This window comes from Magnolia sinica, chromosome 3, assembly GCF_029962835.1.
Source record: "Magnolia sinica isolate HGM2019 chromosome 3, MsV1, whole genome shotgun sequence".
NCBI lineage: Eukaryota > Viridiplantae > Streptophyta > Magnoliopsida > Magnoliales > Magnoliaceae > Magnolia > Magnolia sinica.
In genome coordinates, this window is record NC_080575.1 from 97692330 (window position 1) to 97714088 (window position 21759).

The 21759-nt window shown below is 38.9% G+C and overlaps 1 protein-coding gene and 1 long non-coding RNA gene across 3 annotated transcripts; both read right to left on the minus strand.

Moving 5' to 3' along the window:
* Window positions 1-417: 417 nt before the first annotated feature.
* Window positions 418-857, minus strand: LOC131240352 (uncharacterized). The gene is made up of 2 exons (XR_009168718.1): window positions 627-857; window positions 418-588 (listed from the first exon to the last, which is right to left on the minus strand). It is a non-coding gene; the product is annotated as an uncharacterized LOC131240352 (long non-coding RNA).
* Window positions 858-1917: 1060 nt separating this feature from the next.
* LOC131240351 (dolichyl-diphosphooligosaccharide--protein glycosyltransferase subunit 1B) lies at window positions 1918-20934 on the minus strand. 2 transcript variants are annotated; one of them, XM_058238514.1, is made up of 9 exons: window positions 20767-20934; window positions 19269-19313; window positions 18231-18862; window positions 17615-17762; window positions 12198-12377; window positions 11982-12050; window positions 3880-3969; window positions 2466-2616; window positions 1918-2128 (listed from the first exon to the last, which is right to left on the minus strand). In XM_058238514.1, the coding sequence occupies exons 1-8, from the start codon at window positions 20884-20886 to the stop codon at window positions 2491-2493; spliced, it is 1410 nt and encodes a 469-aa protein (XP_058094497.1). In that variant the 5' UTR covers window positions 20887-20934; the 3' UTR covers window positions 1918-2128; window positions 2466-2490. The 2 variants fall into 2 exon arrangements, with proteins under 2 accessions (XP_058094497.1, XP_058094499.1); XM_058238516.1 differs by lacking the exon at window positions 12198-12377.
* Window positions 20935-21759: the final 825 nt, after the last annotated feature.

A 21759-nucleotide genomic window follows, 5' to 3' on the forward strand; every position in this document is an offset into this window, starting at 1 on the left:
GTCGGCTGGTGGTGTGGAAGGTATGGATATGAAACAAATACCCTTGTATCTTGATTTTCATATTGCCAAGTGTTTGATGAAATACCTGCAAACCAATGGTGCTGCTTTACATTTTGTGAGAAATTGAAAGTGCACTCCATGTGTTTGAGAAAATGCCGCAAAGGCTCGATCTTGACTCGAATTGGCCCGAGCTGCTGACCGAACCAAGCAGAGCTGATCTGAGTTCGAGCTGGGGACAAAGCTCGACTCGGTTCGACTCATGTACACCTCTGCTTGTGGTCGAACCCAATGGTGGAGACCTTCCATACTAGCTATCATCAATTCGCTCACACAGGACGATTCCATGATAATGTACTTAGAACATGTTAGGTGGTCATGAAAGAACAGGATACTAAGTCCATGGAGCACGACTCTCCCTTGACTAATGATTGTTGCGTCCAATTTCAAATTCCCAAAGATAACAAGAGAATCTCTCCTTTTAAAACACACACAATTCAAGATATACCCACATACCAATACAATTAAGATACCCACATACTAGTCATAGCATTAATAACATATGTGCATACAACCTACTACCATCATAATCTACAATCAAGATCATCAAATCAATAGTTAAGGTTAACACATTGGCTTTGGAAGACACCAGTCAAAGAGATGAACAAACCCACCCCATCAATGTCCTGGAAGATAACACAGTGGAGCTAGAAGAAATGTAATATGGTAGAGACATCCCCTCTAAAGGATATATGGCCGAGTAACGTGCAAATCATGTCGGCCCATATGCAAGGCCCTAGCATGGATGGTAGTCATAAAAATCACTCCTACTGGACAATCCTATAAATCTGATCAGTGGCCATTAAAACGTAAACCATCTGCCTTAGTTCCAACCAATATATCGGATGAACAGATCCATACATCACCCTGCCAATATTATGGTTCTTCGGGCTCTACCACATCATCCCCCAAGGAAGGTAAGCATTGGCTCCTATGGTAGGATCAGTTGGTGTTTGGTGTCCAGATCTGTGATTGGTGTCTTGACAGAGTGAGTTTCTTGCTGACTCAGCACAAAATCTCATTGACTCAGTTGAGTTTCAAGTCAAGTCACCCAATCTTAGAACACCATGATATGCTGTCCAGCATCATGGATATCATGGATCTTGGAAACCATTGTGCAGTCAAGATTTTGGAAGTGGAAATGATGTTGGATGCAAAGGTGGGTTCAGCTGGCACTGCTGCAGAAGATTGCAGGTGGGTATCTGGTGGGGCAGGTTAGCCTGTCGGACTTTTGGGCCCAACCTAATTCAAGTCATGCTAAGGCTGGAATACTAGGACCGATGCCAGGCCCATGCCTAATAAGCCTACTTGTTAATCAGGCAGGTCTCGGGCTGTCTAAGAGCCCATAAGCCCAAGCCATGCTATCCCAGCTCCTCCCATTTAGGGTTCCAAGGGCATTTTTGTCATATATCTAAACAAACCAGATCTTCCAAAAAAGTGGATGGCAGGGTTCTGGCCTAGCCCAACTCGGGCTCAGGCCCTGATAATCATCACAGGCCTGGCTCAGTTCTGTTTGTTTAGGCCCATCAAAAGCCCAGACCAGGCTCAGGCCTAGGGTTTACTATACTAGACAGGTTGGGACAGACTCGGCCCAGCCTGCGGACCACCCTACTGGGTGCAGGTCAAACTGGGGGAAGAGACCCGAACAGTAAGGAGCCATTAATTGCCCACTGCAGAATCACTGGATGCTGGGCATTTCACCTTTCTGGAGGGAGTCAAATCCTTGGGGATTCAAAAGGGGGTAGGCAAGTAGAGTCATGAATCTAAAGGAGCCATGAGATTTGCAAATCTATGACTCATCACTCTATGGATCCAAATAGCCCCTAAAGAATTTATAAACAAGAGAAATCACAAACAGACTGAACGCCAAACAGAATGAAGGGGGAATATGAAAAAAGAACAATGCATACAACTCACCACAAGGCAGAGCAGTGTTTTCTTCAGCTCGTAATTTAAAAGGCACTATCCAAAATCTTTTAATTTTACTTCAATGCACATGCAAAACCTGCTATAGCTCTTCCTATGGCTACCTTTCTGTTCCTACTGATACACCATGCTACTGCTGTTTGACCTACAAAAGAGGGAAGGAAAAAAAGGGGAAAAAAAAATTTACTTGATGATATTATCCAGAAATGATATCTGCACCCACCCTAATTTATTTGCATACATTTCCATTTTGGGAATTGAAATGGTACAGATTCTTAGTCTTTCAATGCCCAAAAAATGGACAATAGTGATGTACGCGGATTAAAAGGAGTGGGTGTAAATAGCAGCTCCCTAGGTCCATACATATGTTAGATGGGGTCCGGGTTGAATTGGATGTCACCCCATGTTGCCAACTTGAGGTTGCATTTTTTTAATCCTTATCTATATAGTATTAAAAAGTATAAATAATCAGCTAGAACTACCTTTGTTATCTGCGCACTACTGGCACTACGACTTGCGGATGGAGAGATCAATGTGCAGGTAAGCAATGCAAGCCACGAAAAGCAGGAAAAAGACAGAAACCAACATCAGCGGCTCCGCAAGCATGAAAATAGGGTTGAATTTATAGTAAACCTGCGAAAAAGAGAGGCCATTATGACAGGAGATGTTACAAATGCATGGGACTGCATAACACATAGGAGCAGGACAAAAACCAAAATGCCAATTTGTCCGTACAATGACGAAATATATCATCACACTGGCGTGTGTGTGGTCTCAAGTCAAACCGGTTGGACTATAAGTTAAGGTCCAACCAGTGGACAACTTCCAACCTTTCATGTATATATAACATCCAACAAATCCAATAGGTTGGCCCAATCATAAGTCACCTTTTGGAAAATTCAGCAACAGCCACTTATTAAGTGGACCAAACTTGTGTTTTGCTTTTACCAATGGCTGGACGTTGTTTTTTATGGTGTGGACCACTTCATGAGTATATAGGGCTGACTTTTGCAATAGGAAATCCTCCTGGTGGAGCCAACCTTTCAGCTGGACTTGAGATCTCATACATATACTGCTATGCATACATACGCATATGAGATTTCCGGCCATATTCATGCATTTGAAGCAATAAGAACCAAAGCTACAAATACATCTTAGTTATCAGCAGTCTTTTATGTCCATACAAGTGACAATCATGTACAATATCTGGACTGCTCGTGTTGGTCTCTACTGTGGGCTAGTCGTACCACGAGAATCATGACAGTGGGGTGATCATAGCTTGTGTGTGGAGGATTTCCATGTTGAATTTTGACGGTTAGTTGGACTGCAACTGTCCATTTACTCATTGTTTGAAGTCCTGCAATTTTTTTCTAAGATAATATGAACATATTGATTTTTGGGGTACAACAAATCCATGGTGGGGCCCAGCAGATGAACAAGATCCGGATCTTGCACATGTGTGCTGCATGTTGTATGGAGATAGACTGCTCAATAACTAACTTGGATATAATTCCTGGAAATTTGAAATATAAACAAGAACACTGGAACATGAGGAAAGGAAAATTGAGTTTTTCCCCTATTCACATGTTAATGAGGGACCCAGAAATGGGTCTTTCCAGTTTTAAAGAAAGATCACAGATCACTTTATGTAGTTGTATGTTCACAGCAATGTTAAAAAAGTTCACTATCTGCTTGGAAATCAGCAGAGTCAACACTGTTTGGTTGGGTTTTAGCATCTACTTCAAAATGCCCATCTTACAAGAAACTCTTGGCAGGTTGATGTTTTATAAATTCAGAAATTTCCATTAACTGGCTGAATCCAAAGCAGTCATCAAGAGACGGACTTGGAAGTCAGCTTTTCGAGCATCGGATAGTATAGTTGGGTTGGAAAATCACCTGGAAAGGAATGGTATGCTCAGGGACGATGTTTTCCTTCTTCAGAACCACAACATGCCTTCCAACAACATCAAGGTATGAATAACTTCTCTGCAGGAGAATGAATATTTTTTAGAATTTAAGAACCTGCAGAAGTCCCTGACGATATGCCATAAAAAACATTCATGCATCATCATCATATCCTAATCAGTGTTTTAAATAGCGGTATCATGTTGTGTAGTGTTCAACTCTCTATAGAGTGTAGCTTACGTGTTCAACTCTCTATAGAGTGTAGCGTAAGCTACACGATATGTCTATTTTTATTTTTATTTTTAAATATGATAAATAGTAAGAAAGAAGCAAAAAATATAAAAATGCCTAAAAGATTATTCATTTTTTCAAGTATAAGCATGTTCAAACAAGTTATTAATTATCATTTATCAAAAGCCAATCCACATATATAAATGTCATAAACCAAATCAAATAATTATCACATCAACAACTTTCTAGGCAAACCACTTTAATTAATAATATCTAATTGAAAACCACAAGTTACAGCTCACAAGTATGAAAAGAAGCAAAAATCCCGCAGGTTTAGAGTATGACGTAAAACACATATGTCATCTATACAAAGAGGGGTTTTTCAAAACCCTTTTTTAAAGCTTAGTTTTAAAGGTTTTTTAGCGTGTGAGCTTCACACCAACTTTAACAAAGGATCACCACCATTTTAAGTGAAAATAAAGAAAGAAAGGTGTGGTTTTAACTTTACATTTTAAGTTTTTTTGATATATAATGTGACTTGTACACAATTTTTAACTAAAAATTTTAAAAAATAAAACAAAAAATCATTGTAGCATACGCTATGACCCCTGTAGCATACGCTACAAGCCTACAAGGGATTTATGCTATTTAACCACGCTACACTACATAGCCTACACTACGAGCGCTATTTGAAACATTGATCCTAATCCCAGCTTTATGATCCCACTTCACCAATTATTCAAAACAAGAGTTCTCCTGATCACTGGTGAGAGTCCAATGAATGGCTGCCTAGGTGACACCAACCTCCTTTACCTGGGCTTTCACAGGCTGCCTACATGACATCAACCTCCTCCTTTACCCAGGCTTAGGACTAGCTGCTGCACCAATTCTGGGCAGAGTTATGAATGGATGCTTACATATATTTACATACATCTAATACCCAAATGCATTATTAATTATGAGCTGTTTTCCAGGAATTTTGAAAATTTACTGATTCACTTATTCAAGCTGAGAACTTATGTTTTCTCAAATTCTGAATAGGTTCAAAAATGCTGCAGGAACTTAATTTCCTGTTCTTATTTTCATTTTCCTAGAGAAAATTATGTGGCGGTCATGCGAACATGGACTTTGTCTCTATATACAAGCATGCATACAAATGTGGGAAGTAATTCAGTACAGTTGTCTCAGTAGAACTTCCACACAACCCACCTTCCACAACACACATGGAAGGAAAGCAGAGGATCTGGACTTTCTGTCTAGTGGTCCCTACCGTGGACAGCACATGGTTAAAAAACCATAGGAATCCTAGCCATCCAATCAGTGGCTTTCCAATGGATTGTATACAAAAGGATAACAAAAAACATTGAGGCGGATGCTCCATCCCACAGGCTGAAGAACAGGCATCTAGATTGAGTGAATGCTCTCATGCCAACAACCCATCTGAGGTAGCAAATATTAGAAATAAAATAATAGGAATGCCCTTTACAGATTTAGGTATTCCTAGGAGAAGGTCAAAAGCAATCCAGTTCTCTCACTGCCATTGGGAAATCTGCACTGAGACCAAGGGTTGAATCGCTGACTACAGTAATGCCCAATAGAGAGAGAGAGAGAGAGAGAGAGCAGAAGAAACTTTTTTTTTTTTGAAAGATAAGAGCGGAAGAAACATAATTTTGAGAGAACAAACAGCCAATCAATTGAATAGCATGAAGTTTCCTCCAACAAGCAGCACAAATGGGGCAAATCTGATCATGACCCATCTGACAATCCAAGTGAACACCACTGGTGTATGGAAAGCAATCCTGCAGCTTTCCAAAGGATCATCTTTTGGGAATTCTGTTTTAGGTGGCTGAAATTGGGCTCGTCCAAAGCACGTCCATTCCTAAACCATGAGCAATGATGCACCTTGCAGCTCGGCACATACCAGCCCAGGCCACCAGTTAAGGGAGAGTTGGAATGGGTGGACCCGCTATCATGTTTGAGCCATCCTGTTTCGGGGGCTGCAATTAGGCTGCACCAAAGTATGCCCATGCCCAACCCGTGAGCATAGGACCCGCTTTGCAGCCAAGCACAGCTCAACTCATCCACAAGCTGATGGAAGGTCTTGGGCTGGGTGGGTGCCACTATTCAAATGCTCAGCCAAAAAGCACGCAGTAAGTTGACCAGGGCCACATCAACATATTGCATACTTTCTCTTTGGGGTCCCAATTCAGGACTCGAGCCTGGTCCAGGCCAGACCAGTTGTCACCATCTATTTCAAGCAAAGGGGAAACAAACACATCATTGTTCTAGGCATAGCAAACAGGCGTGGCTTCCTAACGATGCTTCAGGAAATAGACTGTATCCCCCTCGAAAGGGCTTCTAGCATAATCAAACAGAAACCAAAAAAACCTAAATGCTCATTGACCCAAACAATCGAGTCGCCAGGCTCTGACAATATGTAAACTACTTGAAACCAGCAAATACCACAAAATCCCACAATGTTCTTCAGGTTGGGACTTCATTATTTCACCATAAAAAACACTTCCAGCTACCCAAAACATTCATCAGACCTTGCTGTTTCCCTGTTCCGTTAGCTAAAAATGTATACAGAATGACAAGACAAAGCTGGAAACCTCACAAATCATCCAGCAAGAATGGCAAACACTAGTCAAGTCATCCTTGATTTTCTGGAACCTGGTTACTCTACAGAAAGGTAACTAAGAAAACCCCCAGCCACCAACCTAAAAAATGCATCCAACATATCATGTTTGCCTACAAAATAGTCACCCCAAGCTCTTGAGAGCAACTGACAAGCCCTGGCTGCGACTGCAATAACAAGGTTGACACAGTCAATCAAGGTAACTAACAGTCCTAATCGAGTGCAATCTTCAATGAGATTGTATCAAGTTTCCACCACCAAATATGAGTATTTTCTGGACTTCTATAACAAATTCAGCAAATAACTTCAATTCCTGGCAACCTAAACAAAATTTCCAGCACAAATCTTGATATCCATGAGGGTCATTTAATGAAATATAAAGATCCCGCAGCAAAAAGACAAATCAGTATATCACATACCGGATTCAAGAATATAAGAGATAGAAAGGATATAGGTCTTCAACATGATAGAGGGGTACAATATAAAACCCTCAAAACAAGTCCACTTTCTTCGTATTTTTGTATTCTTCTTTTTTAGGATAACCACCACTGAAATGAAACCAAAAAAGACGAGAACAAGTCCATGTTTCGTTTCCCTAAAGAAAATACAGGAAACCATAATCTAACTCCGTTTCTTACTCTCTTATGTCTGAATAAACACCCACAGTCCTAGCAAACTTAACAAAACCTACTCTAACTCAACCATAGACTTATTCAATCTCATCCATCAAAATCTAACAAAAAAGACTACGCATCTCCTGAAGTTCCATTGAAAAATTCCACCGCTTTCCCCATGTTTCTATGCATTTCCAGTTATAGGCGATATTATAAGCGTATCGATATTGTTTACATATCCTCGGCCAATGAAACTTGAAGAGATATTGATACTTCGAACACTGCTCTTTCGAACGTTTATTTGCCTTGTTTCAAGGCGGAGGAGTCAGTGGATCACCTCTTCATACATTGTCCCTTCTCTTCGGATATCTAGTGAAGTGTTCTTCGCTTGGCGGGGGTCTCATGGGCTATGTCCAGTTCTATAGATGATCTCTTGTGCATTGGCACGCAAATCTAGGAGGATCCATAGGGAAAAAGAAGTGGAGGGTACTTTTGGCAGTTTTATGGGTTGTGTGGACTTAAGAGGAATAATCGTTGTTTTAGAAATCTTAGTATTTCCTCAATTGGGGTGTTCTCTAGAGTTCTTGTTTTGTTTCGGGATTGAGCCCCTTAGCCTTTTGGTTCCTTGGGGTTTCTTGCCAGCTGAGGGGCTGGTAGTTGTATTTGTTTTTCTTGTTCTTTTGTATTTTCTTTATTGTGTTTTTCTCTTTGGCTTTGCCTAATAAAATTTCTCAACTTAAAAAAAAATTAAAAAAAATAGTACGATGTATGATATTCATCTCAAATTATTTCAAAGTTTGTCCTTTCTTGATTTATGATTATCATAGTTCTTAATGGAATTGCATAGAGGTGGTGAGAAGGCACACGAGGGCTTTTCACTTACCAAGGATGGGGCAAAATAGGGTTTCTAAAGCCAACCCCTTTGAGCTCCAATTCTCAAACACAACATAGCTATGGCTAGGCATGTACTGGTACTGCATCGTTATGATGACCACAAGAAGGATCTCCCAGTTCTACATGAGGTGTAGTTGATGCAGGACAATTAACCACTTGCTCTAAAAGCTCAAACTTTTAGAGTATGGCGAATCAATCCCTTTATCTCATTGCCCAGGCCCCACATCTCATGGGTTAGGACCTCAGTTGAACCCCCTCACGTGCCCTAAATCACATGGATACCGCCTCACAAGGCCGCTCACCCCGAGTGTGCCCCTGCATCCCACAGCTACCCCACTCGAGCCTAGTGTGAAAATGCCCCTGCATTAGTAGTACTAGTTGACCTCACCCTTGTCCAGTAACCACCTGATGCAGGACAATTGACCACTTGCTCTAAAAGCTCAAACTGATAAAGAGTGGCAAATCAACCCCTTTATCTCATAGCCCAAGCCCCACAACAAATGGGTTAGGACCTCGGCTGAACCCCCTCTTGGGCCCCACTTCACATGGGTTCCGCTTCACACGGGATCCCCACCCCCCCCAGCAAGTGTGTCCCCGCATCTCACAAGCTACCCCACTCAAGCTCAGTGTGAAAATGCCCATACGTTACCACCCCCGAGGAACCCAGGATCACAAAGATCAGCGCTACTCTCAGTCCCCAAGAGAAGTAGGAATACATCGAGTTCCTACAAAGTAACATGACAATCGAGAGAGAAAAGAGCCTGAAGGCCCTAGAATTTTGTAGTAGACACAAGATGGGCCTAGATCCTTGAACATTATGGAGAACCCCTGGTACTAGGAATCTAACTAGGAAGAACCTAGATGGTTTTTGGAAGCATCCTTGACCTTTAGATGCTTTCCAGGTGGGAGAATGAGGATTGTACTCAAGACTTGGTCAGACCTGATCCGGATGGAGTCTGGACACCATGAGTCACGACCTGACTCGAGACCGGATGAGTCAGCCTGAGTTGTCAAATCTTAAATCCTTGATTTTGGGTGGTGTATAGCACACAGTGTTCAAATTATCTCCGATATTATCTTTATCTCTAGCTCAGCGATACCGATAACGTTGGTAGTATCAGAAATTCCAGGTATTAGCAATCTATCGCTAAGTATCGCCAACATATCAATATCACTAATATAATCACCAATATTTTCAACTATGTAAATTCTAGGTGTCGCTTGTATTGCCAATGAATAAATATCGCTAATGTATCGCCAATATTTTTTACCATGTAAATTCTACGTAATACTTGTATCATAAGTGTATCAATGATATTTCAATAATATCGCCAATGTATTGATATCATCAAAATTTTGTTTATTAAAAAAAAAAAAATTTCATTTTTTTTTCATGGGCACATGGTTGTATGTAGTGTTCAATTTGTTATTGATAATATTGATAATATCTCGATATTATCGATATCACAACATGCGCGATAATAAGACCACAATCTTTCGTTCCTTTCCAATTGTTGATGATTACTTGGTGAAATATCATGTGTTGTTGATATTTTGCAATATTGATAGATGTTTGGATGGAAGGTTGGATGGTTAAATAGGCCGGATGGGATGCTTGGACTGATTTCTTACACAGCACATGCTTTTAAGGCCCCATTAAATGGAAACTAGTTATGTATGCATTCTTTTTGCAATTTTTTATTTCTAAATTACAAATATGTACATTTTAACATCTCCTGAAGTTTTGCTGAAAATTCAACCATTTTTCCCATGTTTCCCCGCATTGCTGGTTATCAGCGATATTATCGACAATATCAATATTGTTTCCGTATCCCTGGCCAACGAAACTTGTAGCGATACCGATACTTTGAACACTAAGAACACATAGGGTATGCTGGATAATACTGCACTTTTTAGCTTAAAAAACTTAAGTTTTGGGGGAGGCCTATGTTATTTGCCACCACTTTGAAAATGGTGTGACTCATCCTCATCACACGTGGCACTGATTTACAACTATTGAGACCATCCGACTTGTCGTTCCCTATTGTGGATGGGAGCGTATCTCTAAAATCACACTGATCAACAAATCCCAACCATATGTACAACCATTCCAACCGTACATTGACGAGTCGCAACCATGATTAAATGGTCTAAAACTTACACATGAATCTAGCCTCTATAAAACATTAGGCTTTAGAAACATAGCACTCGAAGCCCTAATACTTCAGTGGTGCCCTCACTACTGGCCATTGTTTTCTAAGGTGTGGCCTTCCTGGTGATTGGATATGCCTGATTTTTGGGCCATCCCATCATCATGTAGAGTTCACTTGATGCGCAGGTTGCATAGAAAATGGCCCCACACAAGTAGTTGAATAGAAACTTCAAAATACGATTATGTATACTTGTTTCGTAACATTTGCTGTGAAACTGGTTGGTGTGCCTGTTTTGGGGTTCAATAGAAGTGGGTTTAAGTTTTGATACTTGTTTTGAAAGTGCATTTATTCGAAAAATCAAGCATTTTTTTCTTAATTTTTGTGCTCTTTTTTTTCTTTTTTTTTTTTGTTGAGAAATAATTATTTTATTAACAGCAAAGAAAAACTCTACAAAAGAAGAACAAAAAATAAAAATACATACAAGCCACCCCAAGGGCTAGGCAGCCCAATCCCAAATAAACTGGAAAATCTTACTAGTTGTAGCCCACAAAGGTTCTTCCCTATTCCTGAAGCATCTCTTGTTCCTAGCCTGCGACATAAATTGGAAAAAAAATTGCTCTCTCTCTTTTTTTTAATCTTTGTTTTTACTATTTTTCCTGTTATTTTTACATTTTTCTAATTTTCCTGATAATTTTTCAAAACTTTCTGGGCAAATAATTTTTTTTGGCTGATATGGGCTTATATGGCCCAATATGCCCCATATCAATTGTTTTTGGGCCCCAGGCCAATGCGCCAATTTATACCATTATTCAAAACCTTGGTGAGAACATGCACTCATATTTTTTATGTTTTGAAAAAATTAAAATTTCAGCACTTATAATCTCATATTGGTTTTAGTGATCAAATTGGGGTTAAATGAGCACGGATCAAATCTATTAATATAAGCAAAGGCTTTGGAAAGAAAAGTATGTGGTACTCATAGTCATCTATGGTAGCATACATTATTATATACCAATAATATTGAGTATCAATATGAATTTACAACCTGGTTCACGCTGACATGTGATAACAAACCATGCTTATGCCACTTGGTAAAAGGAAAGGGATCAGTTTTGTGAAGGGGCATTTTCAATCAGTTCCTGAGAAAGAATGTTAAGCACATCCTATTTCTTGTACAGATCAAACTACCAAATGTAGATAATATGCTCCAATTTTTATGGAATATGCCATCATGTGATTAACAGATTCCATGCAATTCCAGATCTTGCAAGAATAAGGTGGAAGTTGTATTACACCCAATAATGGTGTAATCTAAAGGGAAAAAAAGAAAACAAAAAAATAAAAATAAATAACAAGAAGGCCACGTGTAAAATTAAAATAAAATAAAATAAAACTACAAGAGCAGGCATTTTCTCACAAACAAACCATTTGGACATTCAGTCCCTAAAATGCCAATGTTTTGTGGCCGTTTTCTCACCTTTGAAAGCATTAGGGACATGGTAATCTCTATATTGTTTCCTGGATGAAATGACAAAGATGTAAAATAAAATTAAACAGAATTACCTCCAGACTTTGCTCTACTGTGAAAGGAGCTACAGAAAAGGGGTCTTTTGATCCCTCCGGAAGCACCACCTGAAATGTAAATGTTTACGTTTCCTGTTAAAAATATCTGATGTAGTAGTTTACATGAATGCATGCTTCTAGGATCTTGACGTAATATCTGCAGCAAGGAATACAGGAGTAGATTACAAAGATGTGTTTCAGACTTGGAAAACATACTTTAATGGTCAACTTGTCAACCACTGTCTCAACAAGCGGGCATCCAAAACTGAAGTTTAGGTAACGCCTGCCATCGGATGATTCGAAGAGGAAATCTTGCAGTGGTAGCACATATCCAATGACAAATGTGGATTTCCAACCTCCAAATAAAGGATACCGTGGTTCTATTTCGAGTTCCGACTGTTAAAAAAGAAGAAGAAGAAGAAGAAGAAGAAAAAAAAATCATGTCAACATAATATTTTAAATACAGTAATGTTGTGGATTTCCAACCTCAAGTAAAGGATACTATGGTTCTATGTCAAGTTCCGACTGTAAAAAAGCCATAGTTATCGAGTCAGTGTACTTAAACATAACATATGTGCGAGAGTGTGTGATCCTCATATTGAACAGTTTTGACTGCCAATTTCTGTCCAGCCAGTTGGATAATTTCAATACCATCAGATGTGTGCAACACCCAACCAGTCCAAAAGGTTGGCCCCCATTGTGAGGATCACCTAATGTATAAAATAATAATAATAATAATAATAATAATAATAATAATAATAATAAATCAGCCCAAACCATTCATCAGGTGGCACCGGTATTTTTTTAAATATCAGCCATACAATGTTTTATATGGTGTGGCCCACCTGAAGAATTGATCACGCTGATTTTTGCACTAGGTGATCCTCATGGTGGGGCCAACCTATTGGTTGTACGTGAGCATTTCTCTGTATGTATAGAGAGTTTTGGCCACATGTATTCAACTCTATCATGGCTTAGAGTCAAACTGTCTGGGGCAGATGGGTATATATGGTATAATACAACCCCGGTGGCTCAATGAATCGTTTAAAAGTTTGGTTAGTTCCCAAATGATACTCTCAAATCCTTGGAGTCTACTCCTGAGAGACCTTCTCACCAATGACAAAGCTTCATTCAGTGCGAGTAGTTATTTCCATTGCTACAAATTTGGATTGGCCATTACATGTGAAGAATGCTTATTTGGTTGAAGAAGTTTATGTGGAGCAACCACCTAGATTTGTTGCTCAATGGGAGTCAAATAAGGTATGTTGTCTTAAGAAATCAATTTATGGGTTGAAACGGTCTTTAAAAGCTTTGATTCAACAAGTGTAGTAAAGTGTAGTTCGAATTCAGGACGAAATGTAACCAGGCCAACCATTCTATTTTTGTTCGGCAAAGTGACATGCACTACTTTGTTGGTGGCATGGTGTGCCATAAAAGCTGTTATGTAAAGGTAATGGTCGCAACCGTTACATGTTATGGGGCCGTAAAGGCCGTAATAGGCGTAACAGAAAAAATGATCTGTAAAGCCCGTTACAGCCCCTCATGGTGAGCCGTAAAGGCCATGACATAAAGGTAACGGCAGTGTTTTAAATATCGACAATATCGGCCGATATATCTTGTATCCCACCTGTGCGATACGAAACTCGCAAGTAGTACGATATGTCTCACATGTTCGATCTGGTAAGCATTTTCGATTTTCGATCCTTTTTTTTTTCTATAAATCATGTTAAATCAGTGTTAAATTGTTACAAATCCATAGTTTTTCATGTTTTGCATGAAAAATCATGGATTGGGAGCTTCAATTTCGAGATTTGGAGGAGATGGGTTGAGTTGCGGAAATTTTTTTTAAAAAGTGAAAATTTCCCACTTTCTTTGCAATCCTTGTGTCCAAACATAAAATCAAACATGTATATAACCCAATCTAGTTATTCTTCTTTTGCTTTTGAATGTATTGTTTGTGTTTCCACACGTCTTCTTACATTTATAAATTATATGAATAGACTTTGAATATACTTGCATCAATTCAGTTAGACAATGCATAGATTAGGACCCCATGCAAAGAAAACCTATTATGAGCACTTATTTTTTGTAATTTTTTTATTTATAAATGTGTGTTGATGTCTTTTTTAACAATCATTAAAGTTTCATTGAAAAATTCGACCAATTTCCCCATGTTTCCAACAACAACGATACATTACGCGATACAACCGATATATCCCATGTGATAACCGATACATATCCATATCCCAAGGGCATGATACGTAACGCAATACCGATATTTCGAACACTGGGTAACGGTGGCAATCATTACACGTTACGGGGTCGTAATGGACATAATAGTCGTTATGGAAAAAAATGACCCATAACTGCCGTTAAATGGCCTGTTATATCCCCTGTAAAGGCCATAATAGCCCCGTAATGGTTTGTTACAAGGCATATACGGGTTTTTAAATATATATTTGTTTTCAACTTTATGGGGTAGATATAGGCTTTTTAAGTTTTTTCTTCAATAAAAGAAGAGATCGTAAAAGCCATTATGAGGACCGTAACAGCCATTACGGCTCGTATCGTAAAGGTAACAGTGGTGGCCTACCTTGCAACCTTTGTAACGGCCCGTTACGCCCCCCATAAAGGTAGTAATGGCCCTATAATAGTCCATTATGAGGTCAATACAGGTTTGTTGGGGGGTTTTTCAAATTTTTTTTATATTTTTTTAAAAGATATTGTAATAGCCATTACGGCCCCTGTAACAGCCGTTACACCCTGTATTGTAAAGGTAACAGCGGTGGCCGCAACGGCCACCATTACCATTGCGGAATACCTTGGTTGGTTGTATATGTATACAACATCATTGTCACAAGCAGTAACAGTACAAGCGTTGACAAGTTGAAGAAATTCTTACAACAACATTTCTATTTTTAGGACTTGGGCGATATTCCTTGGACATTAAGGTGGACTCTTCCAAACATCTATCTGTTTTGTCTTAGGGTGGAGGAGACAGTGGATCACCTCTTCATTCAATGTCCCTTCTTTTCTTCGCTTAATGGGGGTCTTGTGGGCTATGCCCAGTTCTATAGGCGACCTCTTCTATGTTTGGCATGTGGATCTGAGAAAAGCCTTAGGAAAAAAGAAATGAGAGGTCATTTTGGTAGTTCTTTGGGCTATGTGGGCTGAGAGGAATAATTGTTGTTTTATAAATCTTGATATTTCCTCAGCTGGAGTGTTTTCTACAGTCCTTGGTCTGTTCAAGGATTGGGCTCTTAGTTTTTCGATCCTTGGGGTTTTCTCGCAAGCAGAGGGGCCAGTTGATGTAATTGTTTTTTTCTTGTTTGTGTTTGTTCTTGTTCTGTTTTTCTTTGTCATTCTCTTCTTTTTGGCTTTGCCTAATAAAATTTCTCATCTTAAAAAAAAAATTTTAAAAAAAAGGTGGCAAGGTGGGCATCAACTTGTCACAACAAGATTTACTAGACGAGACAAGTCTTCTAGGAGCCAAGCCTGCCAAAACTCCCATGAATACAAATCAAAAATCTCATCTGGATTAGGGTGAATTAATTAATGATCCAAGGAGCTATCGTTGACTTGTAGGAAAATTAAGTTATCTAACAATCACCTAACTTGATATTACAAATCTTGTCAGTGTGGTTAGTCAATTTATGTGGGCTTCCCGGGCTCTTCATATGAGTTCGTGCTTCATATCCTCAGGTATTTAAAGGGAGCTCTTGATCATGGTATCCTCTACAAGCGAAATGGTCATCTTCAAGCAGAAGGATATTCTAATGCAAATTGGGCCGATACTCCATCTAATAGTTGACCTACATCTGGCTACAATACTTTTGATGATCTTATAATATAGAAGAGTAAGAAGCAAAGTGTTGTGGGCGGCTTGTTCAAGTACTAATGTAGAATACAAAGCAATGGCCCATGTGACATGTGAGCTTATTTGACTAAAAACATTAATGGGAGAACTTGGGTTTATAATTGAGGTTCCTATGAGCTTATTTCGCTAAAAACATTAATGGGTGAACTCGAGTTTATAGTTGAGGTTCCAATGAAGCTTTTTTTTTTTCTTTTTCTTTTTTGAAAGGTAATATGGGCTCGAACCCATGACCTCAATGTTGAAACGCACTTTGTCTACCACAGAGCCATGAGCTGTCTCTTATATTGCCAACAATCATGTCTATCATGAGAGGATCAAGCACATTAAAGTTGATTGCCACTTCACCCGGGAGAAAGTTGCAACTAAGGAAATTTATATGTTATTCATTAAGTCCCAAGATCAACCGGCAGATATATTTATGAAATCTGTGTCATACTCAACTGGCTCGTCTCTTTATCAAGCTGGGCATTCATGAAATATATGCTCCAACTTGAGGGTAAGTGTAATTGAATGTGAATGTGGGTTGTTATATGGCTCATTCCTAAGCCCATCTAGGTTTAGGATGTGATGGTTATTTTTTCCTTTGTTGTTAATGGCATTCTTGTAAATATTTAAAACTATTTTAATAGACATGAGAGAGGTGGGAACATGAAAACCTTAATTCTCATTCTCTTTCCCTCTCTTTTTCTTCTTCTCTTTCCTCATTTCTCAATCCATCCACAAAGGTGATTTAAGTAATGCGGTCTCGTGGGCTGTAGGTTCAACCTATCCTTAGAGGGTCACCAATTTAGTTATCAGCGTATGGGCAGGCAGGTTGTTTTCATGCACACCCCAAGAGAGGCAAATCGTAAAATGGATGAGCTTGCTAAGTCTGGGTCATTGAGGGATCCTTACATCATCAACATGAACTAACCTCTTTCATGAGTGCCTATTTGGTTGTCATTTTTGTGGTCTGTTTGAGAGGTAGGGGAGTCTGTTTTGGTTTCTTTCTTTGCTATGTTATGAGCAGGCTGTGACTTGTTTCGTTTAAGGTTGTCTCTTCTCTTTGTAGTCTTTCTTTTAACAAAATTCAGTGTTATTCATCAAAAAAGGAAAAGAAAAAGGAAATCCAGGTGCTTTAGATCATATGTGAAGTATGCAGCACTAAAAAGGTATCATGCGTGTTTACGAATATGACAAGTTCTTGAACATTGTTTGTTTCTAAATCCAAATTATATTTACTTGTGAAATACAAAATCCAAAATGGCCATATTGTCTTTGCTGCTATGAAGAACCCATGGTACCTGCAGAGTTTGAAAACTTAACAAATAACTATATACATGAAAGCTCACAAGTTCTAGCAAACATGTTCCTTTTTGTCGAAAAAATGAATCATGCGTGACTTACTACTGATAACTAAACATTTTGATGATATGGGAGCTAATTCTATTTCGGATCAGTTATGTTGATCAATTGTGCAAAGTAAAATGGAAATAATGAAGTAACCTAAAATACACTGAATACATAAAAAGGAAGGCAACATTTTGTGCCTTTTCAAGCAAGCACATAAATAATAAATTTAATCCTCTCAAGAGAAGAACATGAAATGCTAACTTCAAAGTCACTGCCCACTAAAGGAACACTAAACTACATACAATCCACACTTAGGGCAGGCCGCATAGAAACTCTACCTTTTCAAGCTGAATTGATATAATTCTGGTATAACACGAGCAACTCTAAATCCTCCCAATAGAAAGAGCAAAAGATGCTAACTTACCTTCTGAGAATCAGCACGCAAATGTGAAGTTGAGATGTTCCCAATTTCATCCCGATAGTAGACGGAGTGCACACGAGGAGGCAGTCTTGCAAGAAGATTCTTAAATGAAGAAACACCACTAACAGATGGTCTTGATTGATATTCAACCCTGCCAAAAAGAGGTCCGGAAAGCTGAGGTCGTTTTTGGCATTTTAAATGTCATTTTTGTGCCTAAATATATTTTTCTTTAGAAAACATTTAACCTTTGTGTCATGTCCTTTAGGCAGATAATGAACTTCTTCCCAGTGGATGTCAAAATTTAAGCAAGTACATACATCTCTGGAACACAACACTGTAATCTTTGTTTTTTATCGACAAAATGCATCATCCTTTATTGATTGTGAGAGAATAGTGATATAATACGTAGGAGGACCTGGTGTCCTTTGTATACCTCAAATGTTAGCATACAAGTACCAAAGTACCAAGAAAAACTCACCCATTTATGAGAAATCAAGAAGAAAACTTGATGGTATTTTTTGTTACTTTCACAAATTTTGACTCCCTCCAAGAATCGAACATACGCACCAATTTACAAAAAGAAAAGAAAAGAAAAGAAAAAGGAATCCTTTAAACCAACCTCGAAAAAACTCCTTTGTGTTTTGCACCTGCATGAACCAGTTTGTATCGCTCTGTGATCTGAAGGCTGCCCCAATGAGATACTTCCAATTCACGTTCAAGCTCCTCGACAACAGCAAATGGATGGTTATTCTCAAAATGCACAATTATAGGAGAAAACGAGTAAGGAGAACGGTCATCATAGCGCCCATACTTTAGTTCTGTACCCGCACGGTTAGTAGGATCAACTCTTGTATAAGATTCCAACTTGGTACTAGGTGTTTTCACGTATGTGGTCTGTTCTATAATATTGTAAGGTGACAAGATTATTGCACTATCACGGTAATATACAAGTTGGGAATCTGACTGGCCAATCTCTGTCGGGAAAGGTTCTAGAGAATGTGTTAATATGAGAAGCACCTCCAAGGTCACAGTTTCACCAGTGTTTAACGGTTTTTGCAAAGAGACAGAGAACAACTGGGCACCATTTGGTGTATCAGGTAACTCAGTGGGGTTTACATCAAGGGGTACAATTGTTCTCTTTTTTCGTTTTCCTTCAATTGAAGCCGCTTTTATTAGTGCTAAATGTTCAGCTTGTGTTGGTGGAAAGGCAAGAAGGATTTCTGCAGCTGGTGATGTTCCAATATTTTCAACCTGAAAGAGATTCACGAATCAAATAGAAAAACTGGAAAACATGAAACTTGCTTGACAATGAAAAAGAAGAAGAATATATCTCCATTTAACCATAGCAAACCAGGACATTAATGAAGCCACCCGATTTCTGATCAAATTTACTTAAACCACCCATAGATCATGTGATACCAATATAGCCATTTGAAGGCCAATTTAACAAAATTCAAAGATTCATCAGGTTTCATCTGGATAGATGGAGGCTTTGGTTGTTGTACTTCAGACAGTTGAAAATCATATATGTAAAATAAATAAATAAATAAAGAAGAAGAAGAAGAATAATAATAATAAGAAGAAGAAGAAGAAGGAAGAACGAAAGAAATAAAGAAATAAAGAGAAGAAGAAAAGAAAAGGACCACTGAGAAAATACCTTCAATGTCAAGTACACCCGTACAATGTGAGAGGTCAAGTCAATCTGCATCACCAGCCAATGTGTAAATGGTGAGATTTCAAACAACGGGATTAGAAGTAAGACCTTAACAGTGACACAACAGTGGGTGAAATAGCAATAATAAACCTGTGATATTAAGTAAACATACATTGGCCCATATATCGAGGGAATCAGTTATATTACAACCTAGCTATTAAATCCAATTAATCAACCACCAATGTGTAAATGGTGAGATTCCAAACATCGGGTTTAGGAGTAAGACAATACCATCAAAAGTGGATGAAATAGCAAAAGAAAACTTTTGATATTAAGGGGTCGTTCAGATGCATGTAAATGAGGCAAGTTGTAAATGAAATCATTTACACTCTGTGTTTGGATGACCTTTTTTACGGGCTGTAAATGATTTACAGCATTTACCCCCATCTCATTTACGGGCAAAAAGGTGAGATTTCATTTATAGGCTCTTCGTTTACAGCCTAACGGCTATATTTAAAAAAATTGACTCTCCATTTACAGGACTTAAACAATTTACTAGCTATCCAAACACAGACAATCATTTAACTGTAAATCATTTAAAGCTTACAGTCAAACAGGACCGGCTGTAAATGGTTTACACTTGTAAATCATTTATCCCTTAAACAATTTATAGGCATCCGAACGACCACCAAGTAACTAAACACCTATGCCTACATAGATCAACATAGGGCATGACTTATCTTTAAAAATTTTAAAAAAAAAAAAAAAAACAAAAAAAAAAAACAAAAAAGCAAACAAACAAACAAACAGCTGTTGAATCCAATTCAAACGACGCAGAAATTTTACACAAAGAGGAGATGAGAGAAAGCTATCCATTAAGACAATGGATGCCTATCTTGAATTAAAAGAGACCGGCTTACAAGCACCCACCTTCGCTAGAATATCTGCAATAGGATTTGCTACTGTAGATACGTGATTAAAAAGAAAGTAGGCCACACAGAAGACCTTGCTAAATTTTCATTAACGAGAAAGGAATGGATTGCTTCCACGGGGTCCTACTCAAGGCAGAAGCCCAAGCTATGGCTTTTCTCAAATCGCATTGGAGAAAAGACTCCCAAGCTATCGTGATATGTCTAAAATTTCCCAACGAAGGAGACTGTCAGGACCCATACCATCCACAACATGACTCACCAGATTAACGGCCATGATCATGCAAATAAGCATCCAGCAGATAACAAATAAACATAATTACCAACTTTCAATGGAAAAGAAAAAGCTCTTTAACCTTCAAAAAAGACATCAGAAAACAAAAATCCATAAGATCAGTCAACGTATCAACTACGGCGAGATTTTCTTCAAATCCAACCGATCTATAGAGAAACTTGCTTTAAATACTGCCCTAGTGGCCCTAATTTCCACATTTTACAATGGAGAGAATAAAGATGAGAAAACCGTGGAAATCAGATAGATTAGAGAAAAAAGGAGATGCGAGGATCTATACCCTTCGTTCTGCAGTGAGGATTTGAATCTGCTGAGAAGAAGAGGTTTGGATGAAGGAGAGAATCGAAGAGAAGATTACGAGAATTACGGTAGCTCTTCGAGCTGTCATCAGACCTTCCATTGCTTCTACCCTCTCTCTCTAGTGATCCGCAGTCGTCTTTGGAAGACTGCAAAAATGCCAAAACGAGTCGCGCGAGAAAAAGATGGAGGAAATGAGTCCCGTCACACGTGCCAGCGCTGACGGCGTGTGAAAGACCCCAGGCGCGACACGGACGGACGCGGATAGCCTACTGACACTGCGAGACTCGCTGCTGGACGGTCCTCTGTGGGACCCACCATGAAGTATGGCGTTTTATCCACGCCATCCATTCATTTTTCCATCTCAATGTAGTGCATGAACTCAAAAATGAGACAGAGTCAGCTCTAAGTTGGACCACACCACAGGAAACAGTGGTGATTGAACGGCCACGATTAAAAACTTCCTGGACCCACAAAAGTTTTCGATCAAGCTGATATATGTGTTTTACTTTATCCAATTCTGTGTGACCTTATCAACGGGTTGGATGGCGGATAAAAATTACAGTGGACCCTAGGAAGTTTTTAATGATAACGTTCAATCACCACTATTTTCGGTGGTACGAGCTACCGGAGTTTTCAGCTCATTCCTTGAAATGAGCTGAAGTCGCCCGTGGAATTGAAGGGTATTGAATTATACCAGATGGGATAAATATCGTTATTGCACCGTGATTGTGTGTTTGGAAATACAATGGTATTGTAGCCGTCCAATCTCATGTTTGGGATAAAAGTTTTACCATGAAAATACACTGGATTAAGCAAAATCATGTTTGGCAGACTATGGAATTGTAATTATATGGCCAAAAATCTTGTTTAGCAAACCATGGAATTGTAATCAATGGACCAAATTCACAATGGATATTATGTACTTGTATGTGTGTATAATTAGATTATCATGTGTAAACTATATATATGGATG

What these genes read in the sequence shown, in the direction of transcription:
- LOC131240351 (XM_058238514.1), bottom strand. Translation starts at nt 20,886, where the DNA reads ATGGAAGGTCTGATGACAGCTCGAAGAGCTACCGTAATTCTCGTAATC. An exon ending in TTGACAAGTTGACCATTAAA is followed by an intron (nt 12,051 to 12,197) that starts GTATGTTTTCCA and finishes TTTACATTTCAG; the next exon opens with GTGGTGCTTCCGGAGGGATC. An exon ending in AGCATACCATTCCTTTCCAG is followed by an intron (nt 2,617 to 3,879) that starts GTGATTTTCCAA and finishes TCTTTTTCGCAG; the next exon opens with GTTTACTATAAATTCAACCC.